This window comes from Coturnix japonica, chromosome 12, assembly GCF_054131305.1.
Source record: "Coturnix japonica strain WE chromosome 12, WE-NBRP24, whole genome shotgun sequence".
NCBI lineage: Eukaryota > Metazoa > Chordata > Aves > Galliformes > Phasianidae > Coturnix > Coturnix japonica.
In genome coordinates, this window is record NC_140674.1 from 17,619,493 (window position 1) to 17,637,083 (window position 17,591).

At 36.1% G+C, this 17,591-nt stretch overlaps 1 protein-coding gene and 1 long non-coding RNA gene across 15 annotated transcripts in view; both read right to left on the minus strand.

The window, feature by feature from the left end:
• Positions 1-537: 537 nt before the first annotated feature.
• Positions 538-6,974, minus strand: LOC146758871 (uncharacterized). Its single transcript, XR_014933347.1, has 3 exons — positions 6,861-6,974; positions 4,267-4,347; positions 538-673 (listed from the first exon to the last, which is right to left on the minus strand). It is a non-coding gene; the product is annotated as an uncharacterized LOC146758871 (long non-coding RNA).
• Positions 6,975-7,848: 874 nt separating this feature from the next.
• NAALADL2 (N-acetylated alpha-linked acidic dipeptidase like 2) overlaps positions 7,849-17,591 on the minus strand; it is a 338,435-nt gene continuing 328,692 nt past the window's right edge. For all 14 annotated transcript variants that reach the window (XM_085513285.1, XM_085513292.1, XM_015871851.3 and 11 more), the window contains one exon: positions 7,849-16,058. In XM_085513285.1, the coding sequence (XP_085369411.1) occupies positions 15,860-16,058 (199 nt within the window). In that variant the 3' untranslated portion in view covers positions 7,849-15,859. The remainder of the gene's footprint in view (positions 16,059-17,591) is intronic.

Sequence of the window (17,591 nt, forward strand, 5' to 3'; positions counted from 1 at the left end):
ATAATGGTAAGTGAACTGTAAGAATAGGCACTAAAATACAACCATGTTAGGCATGGCACAGATACACAAGCATAGCAGGAATGTATTGTTTTTCCTATGAAAGAACCATCAGGGTTTGCTTTCTTGCTTTCCCCAGGGTCCACCCAATGGAACTGTGCAGTTAAACTCTACATCACCAGGCAGTGACATTTAAATTGGTAGTTCTCCCAGTTTGATAACCACCTCACGTTGGTATCTGAGTTTGGTGCTCAGGCCTTTCTGCCCTTGCTGGGGCTGCACCTCTGAAGGTAGAATGCAAAAGGTGCCTTCCTGCTGATTTTATAAGTATCTGTAGGTCATCCTCTGATGCACAGAAAAGAACTGTTTTTCTGCAGAATAGAACAGTGGACTGGAAATCTTGGAGGCTCTATTTCTGAACTCTCATGAGTGACTCTGGATGTTGTGCTTGCACTCAATTTCTCCATATGTATAATGGAACAAAAACACTTATCACATGTGATAGAGCACTTACCTAGTCCAAAAGCCAGAGTAATTCTTTGTAGCCTTCCTGTTGCTCCAGGTATTGTCCCTCTGTGTGATTTCATCAGCTTTGACGTCATGGTCCACAAGTTTCAGACTTTCAAGTGTCATCTATAGATTCAATCACTTTCAGTTTTTAAATTGCTTCTCTGTCCTTCATTTAGAAAGGAAATAAAAAGGTTTACTATCATGTAGCATTGAACTTGTGTTATAACTGCCAGGAGATAGATGGTCTTTGATTTTCAAATGTATGTTAATGGATCAATATTCTCCTTTCTTGCTCCATACATATCTCATAAATTATGATGTCATTAAACCTGCAGAATGAATTTGACCTTATCCACTGAGCATCATGTTTTAGTATTAATAGTTCTTTTCTTAACAGCAATTGGGAAATACAGCCAGACATTCTGAATTACATGTTTCTATCTTTAAAGCACGCCTTTACTCATGGGATTAATGCTGGGATTGTATAAAATTGATATTCAAACAGCAAAACGACATCCATGTATGCTTCCAATATCGCAGAAAAGTCTTGAATTTGAATAATTATATAGCTGTGGACTAAGAGCTATATATGGGTGCAGCCATTTATTTTCACATCTGTTTTAAGAAGGAAATGCATAGCTAAGTCCAAATAAGAAAACACATCATATTAAAGTGTAGTGTGTAGGCAGTTTTTCACAAAGTGTAATGTCTTGCATTAGAGACAAACAAGGCTTTGGTCTAAAATTTCAGTATTGTGAAGTATCACAAATTAACTCAGCAAGACTTTCTACAGTGTTTCACACCAGGAAGAAAGGGAACAATACAATGAATAGGAAGGGCCTGATGTGGAAAGCAGAAATATATTTCCTGAGGTAAGACAGCACCAGATCACTGAGACATCGCCATGTGCTGACAAGAAGAATACCACGAGGAAAGGAAGGGAAATGCTTTATGCTGGAGAAACTCATTGTGAGATAATAAAATGTAACTGGCCAACATTAAAGAGATGCTTTATTTGGCCAAAATCAGTGGATTTTTCTCAGGAAAGAATTTGATTCAAACTACTTTACAATATCAACATAATGCTTCATTTGTATGGGTAAGAAATAGAAAAGCAATAATGGAAAGTGTCATTAGAATAGTGTCAAGCCACAGTGTCCTTGAAACAGAGTAGAAAACTTCTGCGGGAATTTAAATTACACCAGAATAGAAACCTATGCATAAAGAACTACAAAAGAAAAAGAAACAGAGAAACAAGCAGGCTGGCTCACAATAAATGATTGTTTGATTATTTTTTGTGTCTCTCTTGCTTAGAATAGAGTAACTTCATTATAAGTTTAGGAGCTATACAGAGTTACATGGGATGAGATAAAGTATTCAAATCTAAAGCTAAAGGCTTCAGAAGACTCTTTTCTCCTCCAGACTGAATGACACCAGCACCAGGAGCCACTGGTTGCCTCTTCCTTTGAATCATTTTGCCTATAGGTGAGAAGAGTGGGCTCTGAGTTCTTGCTTTAGTTCTATTCTGCCCTTCTTCTGTGGATGAATTTTTGTTGTATTTTATTTTGTGGATGGTGCTGTATTTAGATTAGGTGCCAAGTTGGAATTTACCTCTAGGATTGTTAAAAAAAAATATTTAAAGAATAAGCAAATAATATTCAAATAATAATAATAATAATAATAATAATAATAATAATAATAATAATAATAATAATAATAATAATAATAATAGAGCTAGTGCTCCTTGTGAGGACTCTGAGATAAGAAAATGCTGCTGTATGTCTTGAGCATATATTTCTGTCTTATGCTACTGCCTAAAGCACCATAACAGAGAAAAGAAATGAGAAATTTTAAAGGCTACTGAACACTGGAGATGTGAAATCAGCACCAGATTATTTAGCACGGGTTCTTAGAATGTTATGTAGGGAAGATGCACTGCTCAAGGACTCTCCAGCACATACTTATAATTGCAGCATTTGCCAGGCTACTGTGAAACACAACAGCCTGAAATAGAAAAAGACAAAAAGAAAATAAAGCCTCCCTGAATCCCTCTGAAGTGACTCATCACAATCTGTCTTACAGCTTGTTTCTTTTCCAACGTATCTTTCCCTTTTACTTGAATCTGCTTCCAGGTTCACTGATGCAAAATACAGATTGTAGCTGTTTTCACAGTTATGTTTTTACAGCTCTATTTCTTAAAACCAAGCAGAACAATTCCAAAGGGTTTAATGAATTAAGCACCCCCATTTTCTATCAGTTTCACCAGACGATAAAGGCATTTAGTCACCCTTAGATCGGCAAACTGAGTTCAGATTTTTACTAAACAGAATAAAGTTCAACTTTGAGAATTTGCTTCAGTTTATTTTAAAATAAATGCACATTTATTTGAATTTCATTGTGCCCTCTCTTAAGAAACTATTCCACAACAAAGTGTCAGTGCCACACTGAGGAAGTTTTGACTCTCTTCTATGAGCAATGGCTTGGAAACATATCAGAACAGAGTGCTAGGACCATGGACACATGGCAAGGAAATGACATGCTCTTCTGCCTTACGTGATTTAACAGAAGAAAGAATGACCTCTTCTCAAGATGCTGCTGTCAGGAGGACAACAGCTCCACTGAAATTAAATCTAATGGAAACACAGGAAGAAATGTCAACTGTAAATCAATGAGGCTGTTTAGTTCAGCTTCCTAGAAGGCTCGGACTAGTCTGAAATTTCATGTCATGTTGCCAGATTTATAATAATACGAGTGGTTACAGAGACTGATCTGCCATTTTTGATGCGATAAAATATTAAGGCACATAATTTTCAACTTTAAATGTCCACGTCACCTCTTTCAGAATCAAATTCTTCCCTGATGATACAAAGTCCACAGTGATTCCACTGACTCATACAGGCTTTTCCCATTTACTCTACAGTCAGTGGAGTGACTGTAGATTTAAATCAGTATAATTGGGAGTAAAAGTTGGCTTTTTAAGTCTTCTAGTTCTATTTTTAAAATCTTCCCTGTCAAGTTTCATAAAGTCAGATGTGAAGATGAATTTTTTGTTTAAGCTGCTTTTTCCTGCAGGCAAAAAGCTTAATCATTTTTTTCTACTGACCTTGTCTTGTCTAAAGATGAGTCAATGAATCAAGTTATGAATGATATATCATGAATAAATGATTTATGCCTGGTCAGATCAAATATGATGTATTACTTAGGTCCTTGAGTATTATTGCATATAAAGATTTATCTGAAGTGTCATACAATTGGTCAGGGAGAGAATTCTCAAGTCTTTGTACATCCTCTTGGAAAAAGAAAAAAAAAATAAAAAAAAGAAGGAAAAAAAGAAAAAGGGGGTATGGAGCTGTTCTCTAACAAGATACATTTATCTCAGCAAAAATCTCTGTCTCTGACAAAGGCTCAGGAAGGATGGTCCAGCAGGTCTGGTTCTCTGCTGGAATGCAGGGGGTCCCAGATATGCCCATCCTCCTGATTCTTTGCTAAGTCCTTTCATGTGTATAGGTGTCATGACACAGATCAGCATAGAGACTTGGATGTGACAATACAAGTCTTTCTTTTTTTTTCTAATGAACTTATTTTCTGGTTTAGTATAGCTGTCTATCTTAGCATTCATCATTTAGATTATCCATTATTGAGTCCTAACAATGTTAGAATGCAAACACATGTTCTGGCTGAAAATTCTCAGAAAGCATCACATAACAGCAGTAATCACTGCTCTCTCTTACAGAAGATTTTATTACATTTATGGCATACCTGCAAAGTAGTTCCTCAGGCAGACTGCATTAGAGATCCCCAAAGTGTGCAAGGTGAGGCCTGGTCATAGCAATGAATGATCTTCAGAAAGCAAATTGATGCAGAAAAATTATTAGAATATACAAAGCCTACTGTGTTTGGAAGAGACAAAGAGATGTGTCACTTCTCTCAGCTTCATGCTATTCGTCCCCACTGACATAACACACCTCCCCTGCTACACTTAATGATACTAACCCTAACATATTCGATCACCAACCCATATCACACTTTGTTATACAATGTTCCAGTGTCTACTCAATGAACTACTTATTGTGGACACATTCACTTTTATCGATTCAGGAATAACAGAATGGTAGGCATCGATATGTAATTTGAAGCAAATTACTGTATTCTGAACAGGATTTTTTCTCAGAAGTTTTATAAAAAATAGAAAAGTTGTATAACCATTCTGAGATAGTTCCCCATCTTCCAAAAACAGGCAGTAGAACCAGCAGGAGCTCAAAGGACAGTTGTTTATTACATATGGAATTTTTAGGCCTCATAGAGGTAATGGAGCCAATCCTCTGGCTAGTATTTTTGCACTGTTCTGTCACTGGAACTAAGCATTTGCATTCAGTTTACACATTTGCACTGACCAGAGTCAATAAAAGAGGCTATAAAAGTAAGTGAGGCAGAATTCCACCAGTCTAAAAGTACTCAGTGGGTGGTATAAAGGTAGCTGGGGGGGAAAGAAAAAAGAAGCCATGATGGTGCAAGCAGACACTGTAAATAATTCTCTCAAAATGTAATGACAAAATATCAGTGAAGTATGACATGGAACACCAAGATAAATTTTTCATATATTAATAGAAATGTTACATTCCACAAAAGTATGTATTGAATTTTCATACTTTAAAAAGAATTATTTAAAATGCTGCCTTTTTATTTCAACTGCCGCTTTCCCTGCTATTTCATAATAGTGAATGATAATGAAGTTGTCATTTTACATACAGGATAATAAATTGCCTTATTATGAATACAAGGCTATTACTCACTCATAGGGCCCTGATTATGTTAGGTTAGGAGAGCATGACAAGCACTTTATGAATGGCAGAGTCCTAAAAGTGAACTCAGTTGGTGTTCATTATAGGGTCATTCTGCCAGCATTTGTAATGTGAACTTCACGTGTGGGGGTATCAGCTCATTTTTCTTGCTCACTTCAGGAGTAATATCTGCATATCAAGGTCCCCCACTACAGTTCTGTATCTTCATTTTAGATAACACAGTGATCTTTCACTCTAGGAAATGCAGTGACATATGACATATGTGGAAACTTACTCCAGCTAATTTGACCATCTTTCATGTGCAGTCCCACGCTGACAAACACCTGCCTGTCACCCAGGCTAGACAAATCCATCTTTATGGATCTCTGTTATTATTCAGAGGAAAAACACAAGAATAAACTTAGATATGTCAACCTTTTGGTGTTAGCTGTGGACAACAAAACCTTTTCTCCTGGCTTTTCTGGATCTTGCATTCTAGTTTAGAATTCAACAGTTCCTTCTGATAGGTATTAGATATTTCAGAGTAGTCATATGGCAGTAGGTCCTCTCTTGTGCTACAACTTATATATATCAAGCTTCTTGATATTAAACCACAGGGCTTAACCTTAAGGTTTCTATTCTCTCTTCTGTAACAGCCTCCACAAGTTTATTCCATCAATTCAAAGACATTATCTAAGGCATTTTATCTTCAATATTGACATTAAATTATCCCTTTTTGCTTTACTTTACATAATCTTTCTATAACTTTCATTCTAAACTGCATGTCCAACAGCTATGTGAACGCATACTTTTTTAAGCTTTATATTTTTCTAAGTTTTCAGCTTTTAAAGTACATCTCTATCTATAATTTTCACAGAAATCATACTTTCCCTTCTTCCTGTAGAAGAGACAGTAACAGAGTTCTTATCATCACCTTCTTTAGTCAAGGTTAAGGGTTACAGAATGCCACTGTCTGAAACTGACTTGTATTATTCAGTATGAAAGCAGCTCATACTTACAGGGTGGCAGGTAACTTTTTGTTCAAGGGAGAAGTCAAATTTTAAGAACATTAGCCACTATAAACTGGTGACACTGACATTAAAAGGAGGTAAATATTGGCATGGTATTAGTTCTGATATGTGTTCTCTTTTGTTCAGTAAAAGCAACCCTTATCCAATGGGATAAATCATCTCTGGCATATCACTGACCTCAGCTGAAATACACCAAAGATGAATTCAAGACATTGACAAGAAAAACCTACTCGATTTCTCTTGAAATGAGACTGTCAAACAATGTCAGGGAGTGCTTCTCCCATTTGTAGCTCAGCCTCAAACAAGTGGATGAGATCTTCATTTGATGTATGCTGACAGTTTCAAAGGACTGATCTTGGTTTACAGTATTTGAGATGCAACTCAGAGCTCCTTTGGCTCAGAGGAGAAGACTATAAGCAGAAAGAGGTTGAAGTAAGGTCAGTGGACTCTTCAAGGTCACTTTGCTGAGAGAACTATCTGCTTTGGTGACTCCACAAAAGACTTAATGCTTTTTAAACTCACTTATTTAGACCCAGCTTACCTTATTTAGCCCTAGGACCACTCACTCTCCTGCCTGCCTGTGAGGGAGTAAGGGGTGATCCAGCTGTTGTTACTAAGCTTCTCAAAATTGATCCTGCTCCTTGTGCCATTTCCTGCCCATGAAAAAAAGAAGGTTAGCTTTCAGGGACCTTCTTTCTCTTTCAAAGAGATTTGCTACTGTTACTAGTTTTAGTCTACCCTCTCTTGTCTCTTACCTTCCCCTTCTCACTATAAACTGATCAGTGTGGGGAGATCCATTGTCACTGGTCTACAGCACATTCAGAACAGCTTCAGGGCTTGTTTAAACAGGATCAGTTATTTGGGCAAGAGTCTGACCTCCACTTTTTGCTTTCTGTTATGGTGAAATCTTCTTAGCAGCAGCTGCCTTTCCCAGCTCCTGTTTTTTGCCACTCTGAGGACCTTCATCCCATTCTGGTCAGATTGTGCTGGATTCGATGTTTCTGTTCTCATCCTACTCATAAGACAGAACCTAAATGTTAAACTGTGACAGGATCAAATTACTCATTACATGGTTACCATATCCAATGCTTCATATAAAATGCAAATGCCTTCATAATTACACATGGACCCCATTCTAATCTGAATATCTATGCTACTACTTCAGAAGGAAAACAAGTGCAAAAGATGCTGTATAGTTAGCTTAAGGTTAAAGGAAAAAAAAGGAGATGTTTTTATATTTCCATTCTTTCAGACATATGCATTCTGTACAAAGCTTGGCTACTTGCAATTATTAAAACATGTGAAAAGTATATAGGCAACATATGTAAATAACATGTAATATAAAAATAAATAATTTTATTGTTCCAATGGATACTTGATGAAAAACATTAAGTATTAAATTCCCCAGGCAAGGCCACAGAAGATTTTGATACTAAGGCAAAGAATATTTGACTTCAATTATGTTTTTCAGTGATGCTGACTTGCTCATATCTGTCAGGAGGAATGGAAAATCAGACTCTTACATAAAGTTGTTGACGTACAGCTGACTTTTATTTTCATGGCACGTTTACATGGCTTAAAGAAAAGATATTGTGAATGACCACGATTCACAAATTAAACTTTGACATTCCATGAGATATGGCAGTCAGAGCCACAGTATGTACAGAGCTAATGTACCAAACCAGATTTACATTCCAGCCATTACTAAAAACATTGGAAAAGTATCAGTTTTATTTTTACTTTTAATCTGGTGAACAAAACAGCAATTTAAAAACAAACAAACAAACCCTAAACTACACAAAATTGAAATAAAATACGGAAATACACATTCATTTTTACAGTGACACTATTACATTATACCTCTCAAGTGCTTCATTAGTAAAGGAAAGACTTCAAGTTTTCCTATATGGAAGGGCTGCTCTGAAAGAAATAAAAGATAGTTATTGTGCTCTCTTTGTAGTAGTTGCTGTTTCCCCAGGAACAAACAGGAAACATTACTTTCAAAGCAACCTACGTAATGTTAGCAAAGCATGGAATTCTTATTTCATGGGATACCTACTTTATAACTTTAGGATCTCTGAGCTACAGGAAAAAAACTGATCATCTGAATTTCACATAATGTTGACATTTCATCAAGATTTTCAAAGCTAATTGGTCTCTTTCTTCAGATAGCACTCAGGGCTGTTGTTTCTTTCTTCCCATGTGTTTGGTTCTTGTAAGTCCCATGCTGAATGCTTGGGAGTTTGATCCAAAGTAGCTGTTTTTGAAAACTGTGATTCTCAGAATCATACAGAGCCAATTTGAAAGACCAGTTACCAGAATAGCAGGGCTATCTATCTATCAACATCTAAAAAGTGGATAATTCAAAGTTTACCTGTCAGATCCCAGTTTCTGAGGTTCTGCCTACCTATATTTTTCTTCCTTATGCTTCTCCTTCTTCCAAGTTTCTATTATACTTTAATGCCCTGGGATCCATGTTACCAAATCAGCAGCTTGAGAAGCATATGTTACAGCTCACTGGCAGATCCAATTAAAAAAAAGAAAGCAAAAACAACAAAAAAGCAAATGAATATAATTCCAAATCATTCAGTGCAATGTACATTATACATATCTTCATATTCCAGTTCAACATCTAACAAAAATGCAACTATGGAAAATAAAAAAGTCTAATTCACAACCGCTTTCAAAAAATGTCTATTACTGAATTCCAGTCCACAGTGCCTTCTGTTCAAACACTGTCACAGACTGCAAAAACCATATTCATAGCACAAATAAGTACAATGTACTTCTTAATCAAAGTACATAGAATCTACTTACATTAATAGTTAGCGTTACCTTTTCATTATACTATGTTATAAATGTACAGTTCATACTAAGTAAATTAGTGTTCCAAATACACTGTTTTATTCAGACTCGACATTTTATAATGCGTCATAAAAATCACCTTTCATTGCACATTTCCACATAATATGATATTTATTGGTTTCCAGGAATCACTGCATCAAGATTATATTACTGCGTGCTGAAAAAAAACTAGTTACTTAATATTCTGAATTGACTAGCTATCAGTTGTGGTACTGTGATTTTACTACATGAAAATTTGGATGTAGATGGAATGAAGTCATCATTCAGGCATTCCACATGCTGTGTCAAAGATAACACAAGTTGACAGCAGCTCCCTTGAATACAAAAGGCAGAAATGTTTCCGTATTCCATCTGATTAGTTAAAATCTGTAAGGTGTTATGCGACATAAAAATAATAGTTCATACTGAGGCTAACATGATCTCTGATAACAGCATTTGAGCATTAATCCTCAAAGGTACAGCAATGAGCAAACACAACTAGGTATGAATGCAATGCTAATATCTGGCCTTAGGCAGAAGAATATTACTTTGTAGACCTGTACTAAAACCCTCCAGACTATCTGTTCAAAATATCTTCACTAGCATATACCTCCATTGCATGCAAATAGTTAACACACTCCCACATGGAGTGTTGCTTGAATTAATTATATATTCACTATATACCCACTGAATATGGAATTATATTTATTTTCCATTTGTCTCAGAATACCAAATCATAATATATGTGATAAGGGTATGTTGTGTATTGGCTTGCATAAACCGCAAGTGGAAAGCAAAGAGAATTTGTATTCATCTTATCTGCTTTAAGTATAAAATATTAAGCATCTCCTTTCTTCTCCTCTAGTGCACTCATTGACTACAAGACGTTTCAGCTGTTGAGAACAGGAAATAAGACTACATGAAAAAAACAACAGTGTTCCACTATATTTCTTCAGAATCTTCTGTACTCAGACTGAAAACTCCAAAAACCCTGGAAGTACTTGCAGAGTATTTATTTAACTTTCTAAGGGCAGCGGGGAACAGCAGCCTGACCTTGGCCAGACTTACCACTTCAGTGTCATTCACATCAGTACCAGGACTGTACTACATATAAAAAAAGCTGACTGGGGATATAATTATAATCCCATTATAAACTCTTGGAGCACACTGATAGCTCAGACAACACCTGTATTAAGAGTCTGTAGCTGGTGCTAAGAGAACCGAGTGTTCTAGTTGGAGCACACTGTATCGTATATCTAGCTCCAACTAGAACAATTTCAAATGAGGGAAAATTAGCAGGTCAATGCAATATTATCACATAACCATATTTGTTCTCTTTAGTGCCTGAAAGCATCATATTGCATACTTCCACTGCCACATGGCAATAGCAGCCACCCAAGCATATTGTATCATATAAATTAACAGCTCAGTAAATTACTTTCTTTCAAGATCTATGCTTTGAAATACCACTCTAATTGTATCAAATAATCCATGAGTGATCAGACAGGAAGACCTTGCATTGTCTTAAGACGTGGTAAGCTTTCCATAAGCACTAGAGACAGCAGGCATTTAGAAGAAAAATAAAGAGCAAGACTTCATTTTCAAAGGCTTCTTGGAAAAATAAATCAGAGATAAGTAGCTTAAACAAAACCAAACAACCTTTTTTAACAAAATGGATTAGGCTGACAAGTAACTATATACCACATTTTCTTAGCAAAAGTTGTTCCACACCCATACTCTGATTAAATTTCTCACTGTAAGCCCTTGTATTAATTCCAATCTGTGCGGCTCATATGGGAACGTGTACATTAATCCATGCTGACATTTATAATAACTATTCAGTTAATGCAAAATTATAATACATCACTTGCATGTACACATTTATATGTTGTCCTGTGGGTTTATTTTCATTCACCAAGAGACTACTCAGATTCTCCTTAATGCAATAATCTATATTGAGAGATTTAAAGAGAATAAATTAAAAACAACATTTTGTTATTAAATCTTTGGGGAAATTCCATAGATAGTGGCCAAATCCTGCTGACCTTAGTCATGAAGAATCATACCTTGGTAAGTGGTCATGGTAAAGTCAGTCCCACTGAAAGAAACAGAGCATTCCAGTACGACTGAATGGAACCAAACTTTCAGTGAATCTCAATCTACAAGTGTACATATTCTCGACTTACAATGAGTGTGTAAATATGACCAGGGACAGTGGGATTAAAACTAAGAAAAAAAAGTGTTGGGTCTGATAGCACCAAAGTTTCAGAAAACATACAGTCCAATTCCGACAGTTGTAAATTGTTACTGATCTGCATTCTCTGTGAGTCTTCATTATTTTTAGGCACTTCCTTGGTTCAAGTGTCCAAATTCAAGTACATTTTTTTGCATATGGCTTGAGTCTTTGCCATCCACAATCATTTAAAATACTAAAATACAGGAGCCAAGTTTTGCTTCTGCTCTAACCACCTTTTCTTTCTCAAAATTTATACATACACCTTTTGTATGCAGCCATTATTTAATGAAAGATGGCATGTACATGGCCAGAAAAAAACACATGCTTTCATACTACCTGTAGGAATTAGACTAAAAACTTACTAAAAGTGAGCAAACCTTCTAGTACTCTTTGTAATTTTGCACACAACTCAAGCATTATATGCAAAGAAGCTGAACTTATTCAATCACAGTCAGGTCTAGATGTGGTGAGACAAAGGACTCTGGAACAAATACCTCACTGATTCAGGAAAGTAAGCAAAAAAATCAGGTATCTGACATAATAGGAAAACTGAAATGACTGACATGCAATCCTATATCTGTATTGATAGGCAAGTCATTTTGACCATAAATACAACCTTTAATAGACAGTAACTGATTATTTATTCGCTATTTTTGAGACTTCTACTTGCCATACTATCTTGGGATAGAGATCCCAAGTTTTACAGACTCAGAGCTCCAACAGACACTTGCCCATGTTTTGAACATTTGCAGTGCTGTATAAGGCTAACTGCACTCAAAATTTGGGTCTCCCACATCTTAAAATGAGATTTGTTTCCTATCACTTTTCCCAAACTGGCAGAATACCAATAAAATGCTGGAGAGCCAAAGGGAATGAACATCTTCCACTCTACACTTGTTTCCTGAGATAATGTTCATAACATTTATCAGATGTATCCGTTTCTGGGTAACACAGATAACAGCTTACCACATAAGGCTTTTGAGGAACATCTTAACTGCTCCCTTGCAAATGCAGGCCCAGACTTAACTGCATTTGTTGCATTTAATAACTTTTAAATCTAGAACGACCCATGCTATTACCTTGCCTGTTCTGCAGAACACAAACTACAGAACTGCACTGAGTTCCTGAAGTTTGGTTAACATAGATGCATTCATAAAATATAGCTACCCATGTGCTGTCTCCATTTTCTCCCTGTGTTTTTTTTTTTGTTCTCAGTGAGCCTCTTTGTCTACACAGAAATCCTGTGACTGGGAACCAGGCACTGTGAAGACCTCAGCAAATAAAAAACTCATCTCTACAACTTAAACCTTAGGTTATAAAGTACAAATTTCCTTATATACTTTCCTTATATACTTTCCTTTGCCAGGAGTTGAACAAAATGAAAGTTATCCTTTGAATGCTTGTTTAACTAACTTAGTAATAATTTAAAAACTAAGAAACATAGAGAGAGATTTGGAGAAACTGTAACTATGGAAGAAATGCATACCTATCATATCACTGCAAGTAAATTAGTATTTCTATGATGTTTTCAAGATACAATGCATTTGCCTATTCGTGTGTTTGCAAATTTGCACAGACACTGTATATCACTGTATAATTCACTGCCTTTTATAGGGTTAGTACTCAAAATTCAGCTCTCATGTACTTATCATTCATCTGTCTTGATTAGCTTCTTTATGTACTCTCTAAAATACACACTAATAAAATCTGACTAGACTTTTATCAACTATCTTAACACGCAAATGTTGCAAGTTGCAAGGATTTTCTGGTCTCTGAGAGTATGACTCTAGATTATTTAGCAATCAATGCATTTGTTGTACTCTCTCCAGCAATGGATGCATCTGGAAAGGTAATGGATTTTTTCCATCATTCAGGAAATTTGCAAACATACTGCAGCCTTTAAAGGCACTCAATTCATTTCAAAACAATACAGGAGTGAATCCAAGTCTGGGTAAGCTACTAGGATTCACTGACATCTTCTCTTAGCTGATATTCTACAGCAGGAAAATTCTGTTAGAAATAATCCAGGTATTTAGGACCTCAACTTGCAATAAATGCTTTGAAGTAAAAAAGTAGGATTTAAAAATCAGTGGGAGGATATGGCTCAAAAATGCCCTTTTCAAAATTACACTGGTGCAAATATTATCACTGAGCACTCACTTACATACAATCTGAACATTTGAAATAAATGCCTCAAGATCTCGAGGTGTGAGATTGCATTGAAATCAATGCGTTTTAGTCCTTGAGAAGTTCATCTGATTCATCTCTATAACAAGAACATATGATTTTCTCTAGAATGGACAGGTATTTATAGTAGCAATGCCTTTTGTGGTGGAGAACATTGGAGTCTGCTGTTTTAAAGTTGTTACAGAAGGACATTAGCAAGAAAACAAAATAAATGTTTTAGTGAAGAATTACATGGTTGAGAAATCATACATGAGAGGTACTCTTCCCATTAGATTTCACTGATTTTGCATGAGTACACTTCAGGCTACACTAGAGGAAGTCTTGTTGGGCTACACAGGAAGCAGTTATTAAATTCACCTGGCAGAATTAAAGGAAGTGATAATCTCCATTATTGGTCTCTTATTGGCAACTCTATATCATTTAAGACCACAGATGACTCCACAACAAGTCACCACTGTAAAGAAAATGTTATTAAACTGTTAGAAGAGTTGCCGCTATTAGAAAACACAGTTCAATCCTGAAACACTACCACAAAATATACATGCAAGTTAGATGAAACTACTCCAACCATTCCAATATTGCTGTAATTAAAATTTCTGAACAAAAGGTGAGATCAGCCTTGGAGCATCATAATAAACGTTACTCTTAAGAAGTCAAACCTGCTTTTTGCAGTAAACACATTTGATACCTGAACTAGCAAAAGAATAATCACACACTCTTGCTTATCAGATGTCAGGTAAAATGAGGAGATAATACCTAAGTTCATGCAGTCGCATTGACTGTTGCTGAACATATTCTCACATCAGTTGTGACTGTACAACTACATAGCCCCATGTCTGGTCAGACCACATACGCTTTTGTCCATTTTCCAATAACTTGCAAAGAAATGTAGAAACAACACGAGTGCACATACCTGACCCTAGGCCGCTGCTAACAGAGGCTCATTTGCCAACATCTTTGGGAAAACAGAAACACAGATCTGTAAACAACTCTTAGTTTTCACTATGTGAACATACACTGTCAATGTATTGTGCTATTTTCGTAAACTTTCCTACTTTCATCAAATTGTGCACTTTGAAACGTTCCTGAAGGCATTTCTTTACATTCACATAGATACTTGAAATGCTTTTATAATGTTTCCATGGGAAATTGGGTAACAATACATTTAACGTTTCCAACAAATAAATTATACTTTAATTCTAAGAATCTATATAAAATTACAGTTTTTAAGCTCTTCCCAGAATCATTTGGAATTGTAAAATTCTAAACCCAATAGGGTTTAACAACCTGAAGTGTTTATATTATTAAGACTTGCATTTCTTAAGGGAATGTTATCCCCTTACAGGCTTAGGACACTGAACCTCCTCATCCTTTCATTCAGAGATTACTTCAAGCTAACAATGTAATGGTATGATTACAGCCTCTGCTTCATCTGCTTGACTGCAGAGGTGAATTCCTGGTTCTGTAGCAGAGTTGTTTTTTATATAAAGATATTATGATGTATTTAGATGTATAAATAAAGATTCAAAATATTTCTCTGCCTACATTTAACTACTGATGCAAGCTTTTCAAATTTCTTGAAATCATCACATGAATTCTCTCTGTGAGAATCACTAGAGAAAACAATCAGTTTCATTCAGAGGTGGGATAATCAAAGTTTATCTGTATTCTCAGAATTGAGGTATTTATTGTCCCACAGGAGTAAAGATGTTGGATTGCACTGATAAACAAGTTTTGAGCATTTCCAGATTAACTTTCACGCTGCATACCCCAGGAAATGCCACATCCTTCAATTACTTACCCTGAAAGGAGTAAAGAAGTTGTTGAGTTTGCTGAAGAAGTTAAGGAACACAACAGTATACTTAAGTCATTCCTCTGACAGAGTAGGCATGGAAAGCTCACCTTGGCATAACTCTGGGGTGTCTCAGAACCAGGTCTTCAGTGTATCACAGGACATGCTTGGTACTTTGCAAGATTGAGCTCTTTAGTCATAAAAAATATACTTTACATATAAAAATACAGCAGATGTCCTTCCAAAAATCCTTAAGTGTTATTCCCTCCCCTTGTTTCATACATTCAGAAACAGACAGTTGATATATACTGTAAACAGTGCAAAAGACTGTTTTCTGTTTATAAAAACACACGCTGCATTACATTTAAGCGCCAACTGAAAGAAAAGTTGAGAAAGGTTTTATCCTCAGAGAAATTCTGGTCCAAGTCGAACTTCTGTTTAGTGCGTTGTAAACAAATGCCTTGGAATGCAGAGAATTCTCTCATTTCTTTCCAGCTAAGGTAGTCTCAAAAACATCAAGTCCTGCTTTGAAGTAAACCTGAGCTGAACTGATGCTGTTCAGCACCTCTGACAAGGCTGCTTGAATGGTCTCATTTGACTGATGTAGTTTGCAGTGCTCCAGTGCCTCTAGCAGTACTGAAAACTGGCTTGTCCTTTCATCTAGTCGGTAAAGAATATTTCTAAAAGAGAACAATGGAGAATTATAAACTTTTTTGCTCAAAACAATCTTCAGAAATCATCAAGAATCCCTGCAAGTATCAGTCACATGTTACAGACGGTACATGCTACACACAATAAAGCTGACCCATGGCAGACTGAAAGACAATTGCATATTTTTTAGGCTTTGGAAACTGTATCTGTCCATTGATCTGTGTGTAAATATGATGAAACATTCACAAAGTCTGTGAAAGAAATCTCAAATTCCTCTTTGGCCTTTGAAAATTTCATCAATATTTTGAGGTTAGGCCCATCACAACCGTCATGAAAAATTTCATGTCTCACCTGCACTCCACTTATTCTTTTCTAAAAATAAGTTTAGTCATTACTTTGGACTGTGGGCATGGAAGTTTTTTTCCTATCCGCTCCTGTTGTTTATTTCATACTTCAGAGGTGAAATTGTAGCTGTATTAAAATAAATGGTAAAACTCTCGTTGTCTTCAGCAGCACCCTTAGTTCATCCTTTGTGGCATCAGAACAAGAACAATCCATCTTTAATGTCACATACATGAAGAAAGAAGTGGAATACACAGCTAAATCCTATGAGACAAAATCCATATCTTTTTTTCCCTATAATAATATCTGCAAGACTTCTGTAATGGTTTATTTGAAAATATACACAAAGGTAGTACCCAAATCCTTGGAAGATTACCTGTATGATGTGCTGAAGGCTCATTACACAAAGCTAGTCATTGATTTCAATGAGACCCTTTGAAACAAGCTATAAATATTATCTAAAAGCAGGTGTGATCATTATCCTAATTAGAAGAGCATGTAAATATCATAAATCTCCACCCAGGGGCTCCTTTGATTGTAAACAGCAGTGAATGAAATTTGAAACAGGAAAGCTACAAGTGCTCTGGTGCCTCATCACCACATCCTTAACCACAAGGCAGGGCTTCAGGGCAGTGGAGAAACTGTTTTTCCAAATGAAACCAGAAATAAATCAAGACAATTTAGATAATTTATTAGTAACCCAATTGCATGACAGGACAGGTCCAACGGCAACTCCAAATTAGTACTAAAACTCCTAACCACCTACAAGGCAGGTGACCACAGAAATGTATCTTATTTACTATAAGTCACTTCATCGCTAGTCTATAAGGAAGAATAGTGATGACACCGCAGAATAGCTACCATCTTCTGCCATGTATTTCAGACCGAAAAGGTGCTTTGAATGAAAGGCAGTGTTTTTCAAAGGCTGAAGTTATATTGTAGATTGTCCTTAAAGCTTCTCTGTGATATAGTAAATGAAAACTGTGTACGTTGAGAGCTACAAATATTCTTGGTTGGTTGGTTTTTTTAAGGATAGGCTGCACTGTAGTAAATACTGTGGTTTTCAAAGTGGGGATTGATTTTGCTCCCTCTAAAATCAATTCAGGGACTCCTGCTGAGATCAGTGCCAGAAGAATCAGGCTTTTGAAGAACTCTCCTCTGTCATATCCACAGTTCACAGACATACAGAAGCCTGTTCACAACCTCTCAATACCCTTGAA